Below are 23,435 nucleotides of genomic sequence, written 5' to 3' on the forward strand. Positions count from 1 at the left end.
CAGACAGAACCTGAAGCAAAGCGGAAGTTTCTTGGTTAACCTTCAAATTAAAAGCAGAACTGTTCATTTGTAAATTATTACGAATAGAATTTCACCTTATTGTATTTGAAGAAAAAATTTCTTTTTATTCCAAATATTTTCGAAACAAGACAAGAATAGTTAATGGGAGCCGAGCGGTTTGTCATGTCAATATTCTTTTTTTAATTTGAAGGGCTAACAGCAAGTAGTGTTAGCTGTGCCTGACGGACAGTGAAGACATTATTCCGAGTTTAACGGGAGTACCAGGCACCGGTGAGTAAATAAGTAAACGTCTTAGTGATTCTCCAAGGGGTTTAGCATCATGAACATGTTAACCTTAATCCCGCTTTGTGTTTTGAAGCCTTTTAGTCCCTGTCGCCGCGGACGCCGTCCTCTGTGTGAATAGGCTCACCATTGACAACTAGTTTACTGCCACACATGCACACAAGTGTCTCCTCCTGACTGTCACCGTTGGATGACTTGGCATTGTTTCCGGGCTTGTTAAACAGGTAACATTTGAGGGAAAACGTGCTCAAATTGTGCGTCTTCTCTTTAATTTTCACCTAACGGACTTGGAAGACGTTATCAGCATTTGTTATTAAAGTTAGCTAGATACTAGAGACACCCCCCCTAATTTAATCATGACATTTTTTCTGACTTTAAACTAAAAAAAAAAAAGCTAAATTTCTGCCTCATATCCTGAAGTGAGAGTAAGTCTGAAGAGCTTCCGGAGGCTCTTACTCATTCATTCAGTGCTCAGTTGTAACAGGAGCTCCATTGAGTCTTTTGTTTCTCAGGTCACTGGGTGTCATAGTTTACACAGCTCTGTCTCTGGAGAGCTTTGGTATTTTCTTTCTATTTTTCTGAAAACATCTAAATATACACGTTTGTTTCCCCCCCCCCCCCCCCCCCCCCCCCCCCCAGTGGCTTTTGCAATGACCCAGAACCATAAACAACAAACCAGCGTTTAATAAAAACCCTGGTTTTGCCAGCATGCTTATCGGTGTTTCCATTGTTTTCAAAAGACTGAAGCCTGCAGGACCCATATGTTTCTGGCAGGTGAAAATGTCTTCAACGGGATCCTTTCTAGGAGAAGCTGCTGGCGTGTTTGTGTGTGGCTCCTCTTTGCATGATGACTTAACTCCTGCTTGTTGTTGTGCAGCAACAAACCCAACCTGTGCAGTTATTTCCACCACAGAACCGTGTCTGTTTTTAGGACTTTGCCTCCGTTTCTGTTAAACTCAATTATTTTTAAAGCTTTTCCGCTCCTTTTTTTGAGTGTAAAGCCTTAAATAAAGGTCCCTTTATGATAACAAACAATAAAAGTTGAATTTATCACTATTTTTCTTTTAGATGCGTACAATCTTTGTGAAAGTCACACTATTTTGCCAAGAAAAGTTAGGTTTGTATTTGCAAAATAGTTTGTTTTGTTTTTTTGAAATAAACCTAACAAAATAGCTGTCAGGAAAATTATTTTTAAAGTGTCATTTGTTTATTTGCTTTTCAAACTAATTCTCTTGTTGCCTTAGGCTCTTGTTTTATCCCACCAAATGCAAAATGCTTTCCTCTTTTGTGCTAATTTTATTTTGAAATCTAAAAAAATTTGGAAATGTCCGGCTTTCTTGAGACTGATTTTATTTTGACTTTATTCAACAAGTTCTCAGAGAAAGACAATATCATGGAAAAGTAGGATCTGATGGGCTTTTAATTTGAAAATTTGAGAGGGTTTCTCTATTTGAAGACAATGAAGACTTTACAAAGCACTTTTTACAGATAAAATCACAAAGTTCTTCTCAGTGTAAAAGTAAAAAGCAATTCAAATTAATACATAAAAAAGTAAGATTTAGTGAATTAAAAACAAATAAAAATATTAGTTTAGTTTGTTTTTTTTGTACTGAAAGTAATTTTTATCTGCTATTAGGTAAAGTAAAAATGAAAGTCATTTCTTATTTTTCTTAAGTGTGAGTTTATTGAAAAGCCAAGATTATTCTTAACAAAGACAAAGACTGTTCTCTTTTGTAGGAAATATCTCTTAATAATATCAGTAAATGTAGATTGTCATGCATAAACCAAATACGTGCGCCGGTATGCTTTTGGTTCTGGTTTAGCGCTGCAACTTTGCTGATTTTGTAGCTAATTTACTAATAAATTCAGTAAAAATGATTGATTTATCCCATATTTGTTAGCAATCTCTTAGCTGCCCTCCCTTTTATCATCTGTTTAACATCTAATGCGCTCCAGAGTTCTCACCTATAAAAAAGGTCTGTTAAGGAGCAGATTTTAGGGAATTAAAGTGCACAAACTTAAATGAAATGAAAATAATGTTTTTAACGTGTTCTTGTAGCTTTTTTCTGACAACGGAGGACAAATGTAAAGAAAATTCATCTTAAAATTGCATTTTTGAGTCTTTATTCAAATCACTGGTAATCAGGAGCAGAAAATGCAACTTAAAAAAAGATTGTATTTGTGTCTTGGAAAATACACTCAGCGGGCCACAAACTCCCAATCTTGCTCGCCATTCTTGTTCCAACGGTAATGTTTGGTTGGGGTTTTGAGGGGCTCTAAGCGAGAGAGTGTAGAGAGCCCACAGTTATGGGTGACGGGGACTGGGGCAGGGGTTGCTTTGTGCCAACGGCCACAACTCGGAGGCAAATTTTCTGATGAACTGGTGCCGCTCTGCAGAGACTATGTCCTAATGACAGAGGTTTTCGATTTGGGCCAAAAACGGCATAATTATAAATAAATGACCTGTGGAGTGATTAATTTGTGTTTAAAGCCCCAGCAATCCGGACCAAAGTCACAAACTTACAAAGAACATCTAGTTTGGGGTCAGATTTTATCCAAACATTCAGGTTTTTATTTACTTTATCAACTATTTTTTAAAACTGAAGGTAAAACTACAGTTAAATTCAAACGAAACAGCTCCGCTACGTGTTTTTGAACATTGATGACCATTCAATCCTTTAGGATTTATTCAGGTTCTGCCCTTTTTAAGGACCCTACTCAACATGTCTGATAATTACCCCTTCAGCAGGACAAAGGAAGGATGTTTTCTTTTTTCCTGCTGACACTCCAATGTCTTCTCCAGCCACGCTCCGGGTTATTTAAAGGTGCTTTACCGTGATGCAAGGCGGCAAAACAAGCTGTTCATTTCCAATTGTGGCTAAAAACTGAGCATCATCCCGTTCATTCACAGCTGTAAAGGCTTTCTAAAGCTCTTTTTTCTTTCTTTCTTGCTAAACTATGTCAAATATTTAGTGAACAACATTTTGCTTCAGGGGCCAAAATGAAGAAAAAAAAAACGTTCAAGCCAAAACGGTAGATCAGCGTGTCACCACATTCCTTTCCAGAATTGCTTTGTCAGGCAGAAGAGAATAAAAAGTGCCCAGTTATGTTTTTTCTGCTCCCTTTTGTTTATTTTACCTCTTGCAAATGAACAGAACTTACTATTAGTCTCCAGCTAAACACTATTATTTGAACCTTGTTTACATTCTTAAGTTCTTCCTGGTTTCTCCTCCATAGTTTAAATGCAACTTCTGTTTTTTCCTGCAAGCCAGAAAGTTTTTTTTTTTTTTTAGGAAATGAAGAACTGCTTTTCTTTGAGGGACCGAGGAGAAGCGATGCCTTTGCCCTTGGAGCTTATGGATGCATTATTCCTGATTATTTCTTAAGTCTACGGAGCTTAAATATGACTATTCATGATGTCAAAGCTGCATAGTTGTTTTGCTTCTGCTGAGGTGTGGGTACTGGTTTGGGCTTTGGTCTGACGGGGCTCGTCCCACAAAAGTGCAGTGAAAGGTCAGATTTTCCTAGAAAGGCTAAGCATTCTCTTTTAAAAACGTAAAGGTCTTGTGTGGTCCTTCAGTCAGAGCACCAGAGCTGATCATCTTCTCAATGAGATGATCACTCTGGTTGGAGGAAAAACAAAAAAAAAACCCAGGAGAAAGCCTCAAACGGCTTCACAAATGTCATTATGCGACGCGGCGTCACACGGTCCCAGAAGACGTGCGTTTCCCTCCCGCTGTACGCTCTGTTCTCTGCACAGACGGCAGAAGAAAGCCCGCCGGAACAATTGAAGGATTGTCCTGAAACAAGTCGCCGTTGTGCTGCTGACACGGCTTTCGTTACAACCTCAGCGGATGGCTTTTCGGTTGACACTGCGAGGGATATTTGAACTTTTCCGCATGCAAATACGAGCAGCGACTTGGCTGCGTTAAGATTTCATTCACTTCGTGTGAGGAGTGAGTCCTGTGGTAGATTCACTTTAATGGTTTTCCATCCTGAGTAGCAACTGAAAAAAAAGAGGCAACAGGTGGAATGAAAGCTTTTATTATCATTTATGTGACACTAAAATCAAACCTAAAACCCTGAAACGAGGATCTAAAGCTCGACGACACAGATTTATGTCTGAGACGATGCAATGTTGGACTTCTGGCTGGACTCTGCACGTCCCAAATGTTCTCAGCAGGATGGACGTGTGAAAACCTTGTCTCATGCTCAAACAACCCTTTTGCAATTTGAGCTTGATGGATCCTGGAGGAAAAACAATTCCGCCATTGATCGAGGAACCTGCTCATTCAGAACCTCCAGGTTATGTTCAGGTCATTATCTGATGCCACTGGTTCCCATGGGAACTCTCTTCTAGCAGCGGTTAGTCATTCTTCTAGGAGTCTTTACACAGAAAACCTTCTCTGGAGTCATAATCAAAGTTGATTGGTTTTCCCTCAGCCTGCTTTAGGTGTGGAAACTGCTTTTCCATCCATGCGTTATGTGAGGGAGTGACGGCTCAGCGGCCTCCTGGATCCCAGGTGTGGTCTGAGCCACGTGCGTTACCGTTGGCGCCCGGAAGATCTGATTGGACAGACGGTGAGATAAAGATGGGCGAGGGTTCCAGCTGTTGACTGTGGGTGAAGATAAAGTGGATGGGGGGGGGGGATCTGCGTACTGAGAGGGTTGGAAGGTGCTCCAGCAAACGGCACTCAGAGGAAATCGCAAACATCAACCCAAAGCTGTGGAAAACCCAAACAGGTTTCTAACTTTTCTGTGAGTTTTTCTCATTTGTGTGGCTTTTGTGGTGCCATTGTTCTGGTCCTGGGCGGAACCATTCTTACTTTTACATGTGAAAGGTCCAGTTTGCTTGTTTTAGGTTTGAATGGACAGAAGAATAACAGGAAGCTGCAGGGAGAACCTCCAAAACGTGTCGCCACTTCAGAATAAAAGCCAAGACAGCTGAGGGTGGGACATAAATGGGACGTTAAAAGGTTATTTATAAATGTTCATGTCTTTTAATGGGAAGGCCGGCGTTGGAAGTTATTTCACCAAGTTGAAATCATGCAATAAATGAGCAAACTTCCTGTTTAACCCCAGTGCTGGAACGAAATGTGTCATCTGCTGAAGAATCTGTCAGTCATTCCTGCACGTATAGTCACACTTCTTTATATAGCCGACCACTGCGGATAAAGCTATTATCAGCATACGGAGGAAAGCCCCCACACTTAGAAGGGGGCTTAGGCTTTTAGCTGCTTTAAATGCATTTATTTTCCCCTCGAGACATGCATGTGACTCTGCAGAACCCCAGGGATGTGGCACACGCCGGCTGTTTCTATGGTCTTTAAGCTCATGTGGAATGCACCACTTTATTATTGGCAAATAGAAAAGCAGCGTATAGATCTCCTACGCTTCAGTTCAGATCTAGTCGCCTTTTTTTTTCGCCTTTGGGTATGATGGATTGTGTCATTAGCACAGAGCCCCTCCTTGTAATGTTTGTTCATTGCTGAACCAGCCTCCGTGTTGTGACATGCAGGGTCACAAAGTCGACTTGGATTTTTTTTTCTACTCATTTAAACCCAAATAAGGAAAAAGGGAAAAAAAATTGTTTGTGTTTCACCAAAAACTAGTTGATAACTTGTAAATGGTAAAAAATGCTACTTCGTTTGGATTTAAAAATACTTTATACCTAGATAGGTCGATAAAATGCTTTTTTTTTAATTGCACAAATGTTTAAACAGAAAAAAAAACAAATTGAAATTAAGAATTTAAGTAAAACTTTATTTATCTCACAGGGGAGAAATTAACCTGTAATGGCAGCTCAGAAGAAAAAACAAGTAACAATACAAATCACAGAAAACCAAATAATAAATCAATAAATGCATCAGATTTCAATCAATAAAAATATCAAATTTCTTGGAAATGATTTCTGCAGAGCAGCAGGAGTTCATTAGAAATACACAGGACTAAATAAAAAACAATAAAAAAACAAAAAGGGGTTTATACAAATTTACACTTTGGTAAAACCAGTCTAACGCAAAAAAGGCCTTCAGCTCTAATCAGTTTGCTCAGTTGTTGGACAGGAAAAAAAGAAATTCACAGGACTATTGGCGTGGAGCAAGCCTCCCCCATTTCCCATCATCCATTTGTTTACGCCATCACCTGCTAGCTTACCATCACAACCCCGCCCTAGCAACCTACCCTAACCTATCTGGCGGCAGTGGTTGAGCAGGTTGGCCAGTGGTCGGCGGTTAGATCCCATGTAATCCATTAGTTTTGTTTTTTTATGTTAACGATTCAAAAAATGAGTCCAGCTCAGACGAGGAAAACAAAGACGTAGATGGATCTAGTCGGATGCATCAGAATGGAGCAGAGCAGGGAGCTTGTGGCCCGTCTATTGCGTATTTTCTACGCCACAAATAAGATTTTTTTTAAACGTTTGTTTTTGTCTGCTCCTGATTCACAATGACTTGAATGAAGAATAATAAATACATACATTTCTTTATATCATCAGATAATTACCACAAGAACATGTTAAAAACCACCAAAAACACAATTTTCATCCGAGTGGGTCTTTATAAAAAATAAATAAACTGATCAGTTTTCCATTACTTGGTTTACCTTTATTTTACCCTTTTTTTTGTTTTTTTCATATGGATGTTATGACAGCGGTGAATTAGTTACAAGCATGTTTAATTATTTACCAGAAAAGAGTCTCTCTAGTCCACTCGCTCTCTCACCTGATGCACAGGCAGTCTTTTAAAGCGGAATGTGGTCGGATCAGCATTTTCGAGTCCACCCTGCAGATTTAACGTACTCGCATGAGAATGGTAACCACCTGATGTTTTATTCTGGTTTGAAGCATGTCAATGTGATTTTTAAAGTAAGGTCAGACTCTGGAAGCAGAGAAGGAAGCTGGAAGTACAGATGTTTGAACATCCTCATGTTTGGACGTCCACTTTTAGCCTGTGTGTGTGTGCGAGTGACGGGGATCAGACACGCTCCGTCTGACCAGCAGCCTCTGACTCACTGTTAAATGGGCTGTCGGAGTCACATGGCTACTTGTCAGCAGGCTGGAGGAGGAAACATAATCCCGAGGAGGAAGGCCGCTCTTATCAGTCCGTTCACGCTGGTCTGAGGGAGCGCTCGGCTGGACGGGGACGCAGAGCAGCATTTGAACACCGGACACTATCCACATTGCTAACTGTCATTTCTTTTTGTGTGTCTATCCGTCTTCTGTGTTTGTTTTTTGCCCTGCACTCTGACCAGCCCCTTCACTGCAGAGTTCAGAATTGCACTACAATGTCTGCGCTGGCTTTTCTGCAGTAAGCACACTAAGGTACAGTAAAACCACAAATCTCTTCCATCTGATTTGCTTTCTAAGGTGTCAACCCATTTCATGGGTCAGACGTTTGTGTAATTATTTGTCTCTTTGAGTTGATCCGAGCAGCAGGGAACGGTTAGGACGAATTGTTCTGAATGTTTCTTGCCGCCTTTTTGTGTTCTCTAAGGTTTTTGGTGAGGACTGTCGGAATCGAACCACAAATAAACACCTGTTGGCAAACGCTGACATGATCTGCAGGTTAAATATTTGAGACCAGCCGCTGGGTTTTAGCAGCACAGCACGCTCTCCCCGCCACAAGAGGGAAAGCCATGGCAGACAAATCCATGTGAAATTAGTCATGTACCTGAAAAACTTGGATCTCCTTAAAAGTTTCCTGAAAGTATTTATTTTATTTTTTACATTTCCCTGCTGCAGGTCCCAAACGGATGATAATTGACTTCAGCAGAGAAAATATTAACAAATTCACAAAAAAAATCATTTTTTTAGTCCAAATCACTGCCTTAAATGGGTTTATCCTGCTTTTAAAACAAAACCAGCCTTCGATTTTACGAGGTCTGGACGTCGCAGTCAAGTTTCTAATTCTGTCTTTTCTGGCTTTTTATTTGCACAAACAACTGTTCTTTAATTATGCCGTCTCTTTGGAAGATGAGCGTGCAGTTTTGTGGTGCAGGCTGATGCCCAGCCCGGGTTACTTCAAGGGTGTCGTGAGTTCAAGTCCAGCCGTCCGACTGCCCCTTATCTATATCTCAAAGTCATAGGATGACGTTAAATGTTGCTGGAAAATCTTATTGATCACCTGAAACCCTCAAAACTCCTGTATTGTTGGATGAAAACGTCAGAAATATGAAACTTTGATTTCTCCTTTCTTCCTCTTTTAGGGAAGAAAGGGTTGATCTCTTGGACGTTTTCTAGAACATAGCGTCTGCAGAGCGCCAGTAATTCATTAGAAATTCACCTCTGAGTCGTGGGGGGGACTGTTGACGCAGAGCAAGCCCGCCCCCCTTCCCCTCTCTGTTGCTGAGAGCTTGAAAGCAACGAGCTTGTTCGTATCTTCTATGTCACAAATGAGATCTTTTTCAAACGACTTCACAACGATATGAATAAAGAAATACTGAGAAATGCAATTTTAACCTTTTTTTTTTAAAACTTTTTTATAAATGTCCTCAATTATCAGAAAAATGCCACAAGAACACATTAAAAACGCCAAAAACACATTTTTTTATGGGGGGGTTGGTTGTTAAGTTAGATGTTTCTATTTCTGCAGCTCATCATTCTGCGCATTTCCCTCTAAATCCCACATTTGCAATTTCATCCGGAGGTAAAGCTTCACATTCAGGCTTTGTCATTCATGTCTGCTGGCATAAACTGATGTTAAACAATAATATGGAGAGTTTTGCACAAACAACAACATCAATATCAATTCCTGTGTTAAGTTAAAATAAACCTCCTTTTTAAAACTGTTTTTTTTTCCTGTAAAGGTATGTAAATTAAAAAAAAAGAGATTTTCCAATAAATGTAAGCAGTTAACCAGCAGGCAAACACTTCCTAAAAATCACTCCAGTGTTGCTGCTAAATATCTAATATATTAGCTTCTTGAGGAAAAGTTAGAAATACATTTAAGGCACTTAGGAAACAGGAACTGAACTGTTAACCTAACGCCGCCCTCTGACACATGTTTTCAGTGTGTTCAGCAGGTTAAGGATTCTCAGAACGGACCTTTTGCAGCAGAACAAGAAACTGTCAGCTTTAAATTCATGTGAATTGAATCTAAGCATCTCAGGGGTGCATTTAATCTTCAATAAAATCTGCTTATTCAGACTCATAAAAGCTTCTAGACTTAAACTTTGGATCCCTGCAGTTTGGAGGAACAGCCCAGAGCAGCTCCAGTCTTTACAGGTTTCTCCTTTTCCACCACAAAAATGGAAAAAACATTTGTTTCTTTTGACGTTCTTGTCTTTTTAAAGTTTCATTTAAGCAGCGGGTGATTTTTTTTCAAGCGTTCCTGCTCCTCACTTCCCTTTGCACCGTCAGCATTCATCCCTGTCCTTGTGGTCTTTCAGATGTTACACAAGGAACGGCTAGTTCCCTTTATTTTCAGCTCCCCGTCAGAAGATTTTGCTCCAGATAGTGCAGAAAAATATTACTTTTCATCCACAAATAACTTTTATTTCACTCCCAGCGTGCTCAAAAACAGATTTACGTTGATTTATTTATTTTATTTTTTTAGGGTTATTGTTATTCTTGCGGTTTTATTACGGACATGCCCCAAGGTGGATGAGCAGGTTCCCATGGTTCTCACCTGGGATCCTGGGGATCTGAAACTTTATCCCTGTGGAGCCAGCCTGCCTCTTCCAAGGCTTCAGGTTCTTGGTTTACTGAGAGTTTTTGAAGATTACCAGCTCTTTTGTTTTGATAAAAACACTTTATGAACTGGAGTTCATGTCATTTTGGTGCGGAAATATTTAAATTTATACATATATTACTAGCAGAAGTCTAAATCCTTTTAGAATAATCTGTTTTTATAATACTTTCATTACTTGGATCCTTTAAAAAATGTGTTCAAAGGCTAGATAAGATTGCTTCTTTGCTTTGAAGGATGTCAATGATTTGATGGAGTTTGACCAAAAAACGCATAATCGTTCTGCTCTTTGACCAAACAGAAACATTTGTGACACTTGTTGCTCGTAAAACCGAACCCTCGGAGGATCAGCAGCACTTGGCTGAGGCTCGCTCCATGGCTTATCAGATCATTCTGCTGCACAGGAGCTCCGCTATCTTCTTCTTATCAAACTCAATGGTTTTTTTGTGATCGTTAGGTGTTTATGAAGAGCGGCAAGCTTGAAAAACAAAACTAGTATAACTAATAAACCTCTAATAAAACTCTTTCTTCCTCAATTAAGATCAAATCCACTCATTTGTTTGCTTTATGATAAGAACAAATCTTATAAAGCTAATAAAGCCAGAAAGTAATTAAGGGGAAAAATGGTCATCTCCATTTTTTTAACCTAATCCTTATTTTCTGTTTAAATAAATTCAGTTGTGGGTAAATATGCAGTCAGATTTACAAAGATTATAAAAGTTTGTTTATTTATAAAAAGGTATAGTCAAAAAAAGATAATTATTATGGGAAATCTAACTATACATTTACTTTACAATGTAGAATTAAAATAAAAATGACATGAGTGCATAATAGAGAATGACTTCCCTCCTCTTTTTACCTTTAAACCTATATTTTGCATAAATGAACCTGTCCAAATAAACCTTAAAATGATAAATTGTTTATTCTCCTAATTGTTTACATGTTTTTCTTTCCGTTCAAGGTAATGCTAAATTAAGCGGAGTGCTGGATTAAATGGAAAGCTCCAAATTAGCGGCACACAGGGTGAAGGGGTTAACCCATACTGGTTTACCGTTTAAGTTATCTGTACTGTTTAGTTTAGTTTCTATAGAAAAGAGCAAAGAGATTTGACAAAAACCTTAATTTATAAATTTGAGACGTTTCAAATCAATATACTGTGAATTCATACGTTTCTAATATTTAAGATTTGTACATTTAACATATTTAACGCACAAACACCTGGTTTTAGAATTCCAACCGTGCATAGTATGGAAGATTTGGAGGAATTTTCAGGAATTCAAATGTTTTATTTGTGTTAGTTTGAAACTTGTATTTAAAGACCCACTCCAATAAAAAACATGTTTTTTGGTGTTTTTAACATTTTTAACATTTTCTGATGATGGAAGACAAATATTAAGGCAATTAAGCTTCAAATTGGATTTCTGAGTATTTCTTTATTCAAATTTATTTACAACAAAATTACATTTTAAAAATATATTTGTGACATTGAAAATCGGCTGGGTGAGCAGTAAGCTCCCTGCTCTGCTCCATTCTGATGCATCCACTTACAGACAAACAGATCCAGGAAGGTCTTTGTTTTCCTCCTCTGAGCTGGAATCTGGATCAGAATTATTAGTATTGGGATTAGGGATGTGAGGGGCTGTAAACTAGCTGGGGAGCATGTAAACCGAGAGCTTTCGGCAACAGTAAAGGGAATGAGGGCGGGGTTGCTCCACCCTGACAGTCCCACCCACAACTCAAAGGCGAATTTCCAAATAACTTCTGTCGCTCTGCAGAAACTATGTCCTAGAAAACGGCACAGGTTTTTGATTTAGCCTAAAAACAGCATCATCGTAATTAAAGAGGACTTTGGGAATGCTTTGACATTAAATTAAAAGATAATCGTAGTGGGTCTTCAATGTATTTAACGTATGAAAACCTGGTTTTATAATAGTTACGCAGCACTTCTAAACAGGATGGAAAATACTGAGTAGTTTGTCAGAGTTTTTTTGTGTGTGTGTGAGAGGTTGAACTTTGTACTTAAAAAGAATAGAAAATCCTTTAGGGATACAATGATTCACTTTCTCTATTATCCATTTCAAAGCTCGATTTCTGCGTCACAGTTTTGTTTCGGTTTGACGTGGGATTTGTGTTTTATATAACTGCAAAAAAACAAAAAATTCAGAAAATAAACATGTTTTATTTGCTAATAAGAAAGTGACAGGAATAAAAAAAACTTTGGTTTGGGTTTTACTATGTGATTAAACAAAATTAGCCATATGGAATTTAGCACAACACACATGTCAACGTATGCAGTAGGGATGCAACAATTCACTTTCCCCATGATTCGGTTCAATGCTGTAACATACGGCTTGGTTTTAAACTTGAAAATTTAAATGTTTATGCTTTATAAATAACCTGATTTTAATCGACAAACTCCTCCGTTTAATATCATATAGCGTGTTATTTGTAGACCAACTTAAATCATTTATACGGTCAAAGCGCTTTCATACGGATCAATAAAAAAATGTTTGCAATAGAGATTTAATGTATTTCAATGGTAAATACGATCTAATATTCCAATCCCAGGAGTTTCACCATTTTCCTTGAAGGACTTAACATTGTTTTCATTCTTGACTAGCTTGCAAACACGTCTTGTACGTATTAGGCTAAACCAACAACTGTACGTTGCATTACTGAAAGAAAAGCTTTGACCAGGATTAAATGTTTTTCTTCTGATCAGACGCCATAGTCCCTGTGGGAATTTAGCTTCTGTAGCTGCTGTTTTGTTGCAGAAAAGACACCCAGAAAGAGGAAAAGTGGACTAAACCAACCAACCAAAAAAAAACAAAAAAACAACATAAACTTTGGAATGTTTTAGCATTTCTGTCCTTCAGGACTTCAATTTACATTCTGCAGTTTCCCACATCACACACTTGTGCTCTTTGATCTGTTTTGGTCTGTAGGTTATGCTGCCCAAAAGCTGTCTGAGTCCCAGCGAGCAAGAGAAAGGCTAAAGCCGCACCAGTCAGAACCAGCTTCATCTCCCCGGACCTCCACTGTGGAGCCATGAGCAACCCCAGCAGAACCACGAGCGCAGTGGCATCCTCCGTTCAGAGCGTAAGTCCTGCTTAATCAGCAGTTAATGATGTTGCAGAGCACCAGAATGCGGGTCTGAAGTTTTGTTTTCCATTTTCTCTGTGCAGAATATTCTCTGCACCAGCTTCCTCTCTGCTCCCTGACATGAAGGTGTTTTATTTTGAAAAGCATCAAATCTAATCTCAGCCAATTTACTCCAGACATGCAATTAAATTAGTAAATTGCTAAAACTGCTGCTGCTTCTTTCAATGTAATGGATGGTAAACTATTTTCTTCCTATTCTCCTAAACTTCTCTGTTGGAAATTGAGAAATATGTATTAAAAAGTGAATTCTATTTTCTGGCAGAGCGATGGAGATGATAACTGTGACCGTTAAAGCCATGAGAGCATCAGAGCGGTCAAAAAAAGCAATACCCTTCAACTTGAGAGGTTCTCAAATTCATCCAATGATTAAGACAAGGTAACAGTTGCATAAAAAACCCAAGGGGGAGAAAAATCCACCTTAAATGGCTGGAGATTCCCAGGACCACTTGCGCTTGACTGCATTCCTAAACTAATACCAGCACAAGTTTACATTCAACCGGGTTTTTCTGCAGTTCTTACGCTCTTTTATGCACGTTAAGGGTTATCCGTGGGTCAGTTCCTGTGGGAAAACAGTTTTGTCCCCCCCCCCCACAAATCATTGATGCTCCCAATGTTCACTTCAGCTGCTCTCTTATCTACTCAACAGCAGTTTAGGAAACGACTGCTTTCACTTAGCATTGCAGTTTTGTCCTGCTTCCTCCCAAATATTGCACAACTATGTGATCACGCTGACAACCTGCACATTCTTCTGTGTCAGAAATGTTTTTTTTTTTTCATTCAATGGAAGTAAAAGCAATTTCATGTGCATGATGAGAAGGTGTGAGGAAGTTTAGTTATGCATCCACGGCGTCCATTGTTACTCAGGTGAAAATCATTGCATCATCTACTCTTGAACCAGTAAAAGCAGATTTGTTGTTGTTGTTGTACAACGCAAAGTGTAAACATTTTAGTTTTGAGTTATACAACAAAAGGTCTCAAATTTAGGATTATTTTAGGTGTTGACAAATCTGTACTGGTGTGTTTGTGTTAAGATACGCTAACAAACAAGCATAGATAAATCTAAGAATGGATTTTATCAGTCCAATCATTTATTTGTGTTTTGGGCATCCTACGGCGTCCTACGTATCGCCCAATGAGTTATATCGCTAGAGGAGACACGGCTGCTTGAGAAGCCGGCCACTGGTGGCGACGCCATCTTGGTGAGGTCATCGGCGCCCACATGACAATGCTTTCTATAGCCTTTAGTGGCATCTAAGTAGCTATTTTAAAATACATATCTATATATTTATATTTATAAATATAAATATATATATTTATAGATATTTATATTTATAAATATATAGATATAATATATATAGATACATAATTTGTTGTTGTTAAATAAGAGAAAAAGCTCAAACTTTAATAAAAAATGCATAGTTGCAGGACTTCTTACAAATAAAAAAATTATTACAAATAATTTTTAAAAATAATTTCTAAACATTTAGAAGTTTTGGACCTCTTTGATATTTCATTTAAATTATTGAGAAAAGGCCAACAATAAGTCAATAATTATAATAGATAATAATAATAAATCAATAGTAAGTCAATAAAAATAATAAATAACAACAAATAAATAATAAGTCCATAAATAATAATAATGTAATAAGTAAATAAATAAATAACATGTCAACAAAAAGTCCAACAGTTAACAATAGATTTACCTAAAAAACCCCAAAGAAAAACAATAGATTTATACTAATTCATGTGAGTGATCACTTTGTGTAACACAGATGGGATGGTGTCGGGTTTCAAGCGAACAGTCTGGCCTCTTATCAAATCTGTTTCCACAAAATGTTTTGAACACAGCCAGACTGTACTGCTAGTTGGTACCACAGTGATCCATCTGGGTTAGCTCTTTTGACAGCTAAGGCCCATTTTTTCCTGAATCCATTGGAAAACTGCAAGAAAAGTTCAGTCACTGAGTCAGAAATGTATAAATCTATATTACTATAATAGCCTAGTCCTAGTATACTGTATATAGGTTTAACAAAATAAAGTTTACATTTATGTCAACAGCAAATATTACGTACATCATCATGCAGCATGTTGATAATAGCCCTGCAGCATCATGCATGTCAACATGTGTTCTATTAATGAAGCCCCTGCAGCATTAAAAGAAAAAAATTATAGTACTTACCTGTGAAATGATATGCCTTCCTCCTTCGTGGACTAATTTCTCCGATTTTGGCATTTGAAACTCGCACAATGAACTGGCATTTTGCAAAAAATGTGTTCACATGCATGCACTGCAGCAGTGACTTGACCTCACCAAGATGGCGGTGCTCTCCTCCCATGAGGAACCACGTGACGTCTCCTCTAGCGATAGAACTCATTGGTATCACCTGCACAGCCCTGTGCGTGCAGCACTCGAATGCGGGGGTTAAAACGCTATTCCTTGCACCCCACAAACAGTTAGCATGTAGCGTAAGCGCACCATACGACAGCATTAAAAGTGCGTGCAACTTTCATTTGTCTTTGAAATACTACAGGATACGCTTGCCACAAGCAAGACAACAGTAGGATCCCTTTTCATGACGTCCGCTCCCCTGTACGACCCCGAACAACCCAAAATCCTGCAGCACCCACAGCGGGTCAAACCCCATACGGGTGCATGTGCCTAAGGCCTTAAGAAGAGATGTTGATAATATAAACTCCAATAAAAGGAAGCTTCCAATTTGCACACATTAAATACCCAACATTTTGTTTTTTGCGTTTCTAACATGTTCTTGTACCATTTTTCCATGATGGACGACATATATAAAGAAAGCTAAGATTAAAACTGAGTTTTAGTATATTTTATTTATTTATAAAAAATGTAGAGAATGAGGAGCAGACAGAAAAGGCAGTTTGAAAAGTTTGTAGTTCTTATGTACGAATCAGTCGGCAGGCCACAAGCTTCCATTTTGATGCATCCACTTGCTGTAGATGTACGTTTTTGTTTGTCTTGTCTGAGCTGGCATCTGTCTCAAGACTGTAACGGTGGATAGGTCTGATATTGCTCGCCAATTGAGGTTGTGAGGTGCTGTAAACTAGCTGCGGAGGGTGAAAACAAAGGGATAATGGAAAAATGAGCCCTGGCATACTCTCCTCCAGCGGTGCCGCCCACAACTCTCCTGCCGCTCTGCAAAAACTATGTTCTAGAATACGAAAGTATTTTTTTATTTTAGCCAAGAACAGCATAATCATAATCGTAAAACAGCTGTGAAAGCTTTAACGATAGATCAAAACATGATCAGAGTGGACAAATACACATAATTGGCATTTTTGTGGTTTGACAAATAAAAACTGCTGTAGAAAATATCTATTTTCATTGATTTTATTGCTTTAAGTGTAATTGAATCCTAATCTTAACCCAATTGCGTGTATAATAGGACTAAATGGGCCAAAATACCAGCAACCATTTGTGAAAACCTTGTGAAGACTTATAAACGTTTGACTGCTGTCATTTCCAACAAAGAGTATATAACAAAGTATGTAGTTGACCTTTTGTTATTGACCAAACACTTATTTTCCACCAAATAAATTACAAATAAATTCTTAAAAAATCAGGCAATGAGATTTTTCTAGATTTCTTTTCTCATTTTGTCTCTCATAGTTGAAGTATAACTATGTTGAAAATATTAGCCCTCTCTTATCTTTTTAAGTGGGAAAACTTGCACAATTGGTGGCTGACTGGTTACGTACCACTGTAAATCAGATCCAAAACAGCCAGGACCCAAGCTAGAAGGATGGTTCAGGGTCACCTTAGCCAGTGGTGTGACTTTGCCTTGCAGGTTCAGGCTCCATATTAAAAATAATGGATCATCTGGAGGCTTTTCATAGAGCGATAAACTTTCATGTGAAGACGCATGTTTATTGTAATCAGAATTGCACTTAAACATCGTCTTTTCCAAGGATTTTAATTTTCTTTTTCTGAGGCTTTTCCACAACCTTTGTGTTTTTATACATAGTGGATCAATTCTTTGCTGCCTTTTGCTTTTGAAAGGACAGATCAAATACATCTAAAGCTAACAATGATTTATGAGCCCTAATATGAAGAACGTGCAGGTAAAACTGTTTGCGCGGTGAAAAGATGAGTTAGCAGTTATTGGCTTTCATCTTTGGCTCAAACTCCACCAAGTTAATGATTGTCTTTTCAACACGCTGCCGGGTGCATGTGCAGCCAGGGAGTGTTCACATAATCCTTCAGGGTGTTGAGAAGCTGTTGACCATTCCAATAATGTCTTCCTACCGAGAGGCCCGACCTTGGTCACGTGACGGGGACTGAGAGGAGTCCGAGACCGCACAGAGCTTTCAGCGTTTTACTCAAACAGAGGAAGAACAAACACGAACATTGTGATACTTTATTTGTTCTGATTGGCTTCTGTGACACACCTGCTAATCTCATGGACTTCCTGTATGAATTTAAGGTGAGATTGACTTCTTTGAGAACTCAGGTTGGATGGAAGGGATGTTCACGTGGGAGGGCGTCATTCTATTTACTATCTGTCTTTTTCAAATTGTGCAAATACAGACTTTCTGAGCCTTTACATGAGCCAACTCTGGCCGTCCAGGTAAATTTAACCTCTTCGTGAACTTCTGCGCTGGTTAATGTTCAGTCTAGCTGTTGCGCGTTAAGACTTTAACGTCAGCAGAATGGGGCCTCTTTCTCCTCCTTGGGCATTAAAAATTCAAGGAAATATTTACTTCCTGTAATGACTTCCTAATACATGTAAGAACACGCACCTGCGTCAAGAGATTCTAGCTCCTGACGCATTAGCGTGCTATTAGCCAGTGATTATTTCCCTGAATTTTTAATGCTAAAGGTGGAGGAGAAATCACCCGCTAATGGTGTCCCAAGTTACGCACTTTTCATGCAAGTGTTTCCGTTCACCGACAGTAATATCTGAAATATAAACAGGACACAAGCAACTGTTTGCAATTGATTGAAGTCTGCAATTGCAGAAGAATAATAACAAAATATTTCTGTAAGTAGTGGTACTTTTATCTACCCAGGTAAAAATGTCAGGAACGAGTTCTTTTTTACAAACGTGACCTGGCCAAGAGCTCGAACAGATATCAATATCATAAAACAGAGTGAACATCACAGTTAGCTTGTGTGGGAGGGTCAAGTATCAGCAATGGCCTGGTGAAGTCTCTGTCTGAACAAAGAGATAGACGTTAATGATGAAAGTCTGAATAGGGTTTCAAATGTGTTCTAGTCATTTGCAGCAGAATAGCAGAAAGCATTACTGCTGAAGACGGTGAAGGTTTTAGGAACAAAGACTTAGGAGGAGTCTTATTTGGGATCGATTTGAAGATGAAAAGAAGCCAATCATGCATCCATGTGTGGAGAGAGTTTACCGAGCTCACGGTGATGGGTGTGTAAAGGAGCAGTAAGGACAAAGCGAAAGGCACAGCGATAAAAATGTCTACGTTTTTGAGGGCTGTGCTTGGTGCCATTTAATAGATGATGTCACTACAGTCAAGAATAGGTGCGTCTGGTTTTTACGGGCGGGAGGCTTTATTACAGAAGAGGAAGGCTATTTTAGCTTTGATTTTAGCTTTAAGGTGCAGCTGATGGAAGACAGAGATGAATCCAATGAGATGCCCAGATGTTTGCAGGAATTTGCACATTTCTGGATTGTACCATCATCGCAAGTGACTATTGGGGAGGGGATGACATCAGAACTGAAAATAATGCTCTTTGTTTTGCTGTGTTATGGCAAAGTTGGTGACTATAAAGTGACTTCAAGTGAGATGAGGCTAAGTTGAAGTGTGGACACTGTAGATTGTGGAGAGGGGTTAACTCGGGATGATATGGTGTCATCAGCAAAAAGATAGACCTGAGAGATGCCACCTGCTTTGGACAGGTCATTGATAAATATAGAGAAAAAAGTGGGGCCTAAGCTTATTTTCTGTCATGTCTATGAAGACTCTCATTCATCCAGGTTGGTTCCATTGTAGTAGGTTTAGGGGATGTCATCTGGACTTGGTTTTAAAGTTGGAAGACGTTTACCTGAGTCGTTAACCGCTGAAAGAGAGGACCAATGTGGAGAGCGAGTCACTGACTCCCCAACCCCCAGCTGAGGACAAAGGACTATTAACGACCCGAAACCACATAGGCTAAGTGGACAACACCTCCAGTTTCAGGTCTGACTCCTCCCCCATGAGCGCATATATACCAGCTCTTAGACCAGCTATTCCAGAATTGACAAAGCCTCTTGGATAACAGGTGAAACGTCTTCCAACTTTAAAACCAAGTCCAGATGACATCCCCTAAACCTACTACTTATTTTCTGTCACAAATAAGCTCTTTTTCAAACGGTATTTTTTTCATCTGCTCCTGATTCACATCTATTTGAATATAGAGCACAAAGAAATGCAGATTTAGGCTTAATTTTCTTTATATATATCCTCTATTATTTAGGAAAAACACCACAAAACACTATTGGAATAAGTCTTTAAGGAGAGTTCAGCCTGCAGTCCAGCAGCAAACATGATTATAGAGAAGAATCAAAGCAAAGAGGAACACTTAAGAAAACAGGAATTATCTTGGCTGCACGGTGGCGCAGTGGTCATTCTAAATTGCCCCTAGTTGTGAATGTGAGAGTGCAAATATGTGTGAAATTGGCTCTGCGACAGTTAGCAATCTGTCCAGGGTGTCCCCTGCCTTCGCTCGCATGTGGCCGGGATCGGCTCTGGTAGCCCCGTGACCCAGAAAAGGGAATAAACGGAATAGAATATGAATGAACGGAATTAGCTTAGCAGTGTCAATAGTTCAAATTAGTATCTGTGATATAAAATTGGAGTTACTTCGAATGTTACTGAAGAACTGAAACCAAAGCAGGCAGCTTGTGAAAGCTGTTTAGTCCTGAAGTTTCTATCTTGTAGCTCCAATTCATATGATGGTTGATTGAACTAAAATAAGTACTCGGTTTTATTATCCCAACTGTTTTGTGACGTTGGAGTTGGAGAAAGTAAAATAATCTGTGTTTTCCTCACACAGATTTGTGTATTTGTGTCTTGTAGAAACTGGGTTGCAACTGGTGTGCTTGCATATTTAGGATGAGGGTTTTCCTTGCAGAGTCATGTTTACGCATGCAGGAATGCAATGACACATCAGTCACATGACACACTCGCTGGAACATATGCAGTCTATCCGCCTGTTAGTGATGACTGTGTGGGATTTGAAACTGCAGCACACTTCATCGCAGCCTCTGAGCACAGATTACAGGACCCGAATGGGTCAAAATGAGTCCCTAAATCTAAAGGATAAACGCAGGCTTTTAATTTGGAGTTTAACCTGAAGATGTGCCTTTTTGGTTGTGTTGCTGATTTACTCGCAAATGTGCAAATTCACAGAATCGCTTCCATTAGCGTCAGGAAAACCTTCCAGCCATGAGTATCGGTTGATCAGTAACTTGATAAATGGAAATGCTCATTAACATTTAGTTTTACGTGAACTGACAAATGTCAGCATTTTGAAACTCCAAATTAAAATGTTGTTAAACATTTATGTCATTATACTGTAACTAACACCGGCTGCTGCAGTACTTGCTCTGTTTTTTGTTTAAATAAGTTTCTGCTGCGTGTTAAAAAAAAAGCATGAAGATCTTTAGATATACGCTGATAATTTTTTAAAAACCTGTTCATTCAAATTCTTACAAAAAATAACAAAATAAGACAAAATAGGACAAAATTATATAAAACAAGACGAGACAAAATTATTCCTGGTTTCTACTGGAGCGTAAACGTCGAGAACTCTCTGTGCAGAACCATTTCTTTTGCCAGTCAGGACTGAATTATCAGACAGATAAGATAATAAATGATTTCGACGATAAAAAATGTAATACTGTTTTAAAATAAAATTCCACAATAAGGTGTTGAAAAAAAGGAAAGTTACAGGAGCTCCTGTTAGAAAATTAAAGAAAATGAATGCAGAGCTTCTGCAAACATTCAGGCATTTGCTGAAACCAAATCCTGCCAACCCATAGATCAATGGTTAGATTATTTTGTGCAGGTAATTTGTTTTACACTTTTGTTAAAAGTGCATTTATTGGTTCTGTGCAATGTATTTGCCTTTATTTTATTTGAAATAAACTGACTTAAGGCATTAAAAAACTAGAATTAAAGGAACTTATTTTCACTGAAAGCTGCAGAAATTCTTTTATTTTTAAAGTTTTTATCAAACTTAAGTTGTATAAATTGAAAATGAAAACATACAGCTAATAAATTCTGTTTTGATTGACGTTTAAATTGCATTAAATTAACCTCCTTGATTGCAAATAATCAAATGTGAAAATAAATATAAATTGTGCTTCATCACTAGAAAAGACGTGATTTTATTAATAAGATTATCACAATGAGACGGTAGCTTCTTTTTATTTTATTTAAGCTTAAAACATGTATTATCTATTCTGCAGTTTCAAAAAGTAATTTAACTTAATCCCATTAAGTTTGAACTTTCAGCACATCAGTTTTTTCTTCAAGGTACTTCGGCTGAAGGACCCTCTAGTCAATGTTTAGGTTTGAAATAAGAGGTTTTAAAACAGGATTTGTCCTTTTTTGAGGCGTTTGCCATCAAAGCCATGATGGGGGTTTGGTTTGCTGTAGGTTGCTGAAAAATGGAGTTCCAGAGGGAATGAAGAATGCCCGCTTTAAGGGTTTTGGGGTTTTCTGTCTGGTTGCTTTTGCTTTTTTTGTTTTGTTTTTCAAAAAATAGTAACAAGCGTGGAAAATTCTCCCACCTCTCCCAGAGTCTTTCACATATCCATCTGAGCTGCAGAGATTCACCATAACGCTTCAGGCGGCATTTTTGAATCTGCTGATACAAACACAAATGAATGAGAGATATTGTTCTCTGAAGTGAATGTAAACTTTGTTTCCTCTGCTGTGTAGAGCCTTGGGTCAACACACTATGAGCTCCTGAATGTATAAATTTCAGAAATGGAGCAGGCGTTTCTGCTCTTGACATCGGCATGTGGCATGCAACCACAGGTCGTGGGAATCTCCTTTTCACACCGTCCTGCCCGTTTGGATGCTGGATGAGTTTCTCTTGAGCCCGGACCGATTCGAAATGTGCAACACACAAACACCCCTGATTAATGTGATGGGAGCTCGACAAATTGTTAGCTACTTTATAGGTGAGTCAGAGAGAAAAAAAAAGTCATTTTATATCCATAAATGCATATTTCAGAACACGTTCTGCTTCCTGATGACAAATTTTCTGTTAGGTTTTCTTAGTAAATGTACAATCATCAATTTAAATATGAAAAACGTCATGAATGTGTCAAATTCTTGGAGCCCATCTCACAACTTCACACACATCCCTTTGGTATGTTTCGGTTAAAAGACGCAAAAACACAAAAAGCTCACATTTTCTGATTTTATGTGTGAGTTAGCCTCCTAACTAATGCCAAGCTTCAGTCAAAAATCCTATAATGTACCATTTTTAATGAAGTCAGCTTTATAGTTTAGCTTTTCTGATAAAAAAATGAAGCTTTATTGAGAAAGAAAACATGAACAAAAAATTTCAGTAGCGGTATTTTAGATACCGATTTATTTCTTCACAAAGACGCATTTTCTATATTTAAAAGTCCTGCAGTTCTGGTCTAATCAGCTCTACGTTCTGCTGTTTGTTGAGTTTCATCCCTTCATTAGGTCGAGACAGAACTCCTTGTTTAGAGAAACGAGTGAAAGTGACCAACACCTTCATCTGAAACACACTTGAGAAGAACTTATAAGAAAATGTTGACTGATTAGCCATTAAATTCTCTGTCGTGACAAAAGTTTTAAACAAATGTTTGATTTTTAATTGTTATCCGAAGACAATGCCTGTTCAAAAAATCTTGGAATAATTGGGCTCTTTCCAAACTTTTGACGGTTCTTGTATATTTCCAGCTCCAAACAAGATGGTCTAGCATACTGCTGTTTGGATGCACGGAGATGTCTAAACCTGTGTGTGTGTGTGTGTGTGTGTGTGTGTGTGTGTGTGTGTGTGCACGTGCCTGCGTGTGTGACCCAGGTAGAGAGCATGAAATGACGTGCTTGCTGTTGCTTCCAGCAGTTCAGGGGAAAATCAAATACATGCCTCGCATGCTGTGTGTTATGAGAACCATCCAACAGCCAACGGAGGACTTGTCACCCCCCTTTGGTCCTCTGCAGGCAGGGCCACTGCAGGAGCCGTGCACATCTGCACAGTAGTCATGGCAACATTGACTCCGCTGCCAGTTCTCGGTCCTGTCTGCAAAAGCAGGCCCA

At 38.7% G+C, this 23,435-nt stretch overlaps 1 protein-coding gene across 5 annotated transcripts in view; it reads left to right on the forward strand.

Annotated features, from left to right (window-relative positions):
* Positions 1-203: 203 nt before the first annotated feature.
* LOC101165429 (anion exchange protein 2) overlaps positions 204-23,435 on the forward strand; it is a 43,538-nt gene continuing 20,306 nt past the window's right edge. The window contains exons 1-4 of one of the 5 annotated variants that reach the window (XM_023949975.1): positions 204-291; positions 380-527; positions 7,555-7,624; positions 12,935-13,088. In XM_023949975.1, coding sequence (XP_023805743.1) covers positions 13,038-13,088 — 51 coding nt within the window. In that variant the 5' untranslated portion in view covers positions 204-291; positions 380-527; positions 7,555-7,624; positions 12,935-13,037. Of the gene's footprint in view, positions 292-379; positions 528-7,045; positions 7,116-7,269; positions 7,625-12,934; positions 13,089-17,485; positions 17,603-23,435 lie in introns of those variants that run through there. The other 4 variants (XM_023949977.1, XM_023949976.1, XM_023949974.1 and 1 more) reach the window with 4 other exon arrangements.

Source organism: Oryzias latipes, chromosome 20 (genome assembly GCF_002234675.1).
Source record: "Oryzias latipes chromosome 20, ASM223467v1".
NCBI classification, from domain to species: domain Eukaryota; kingdom Metazoa; phylum Chordata; class Actinopteri; order Beloniformes; family Adrianichthyidae; genus Oryzias; species Oryzias latipes.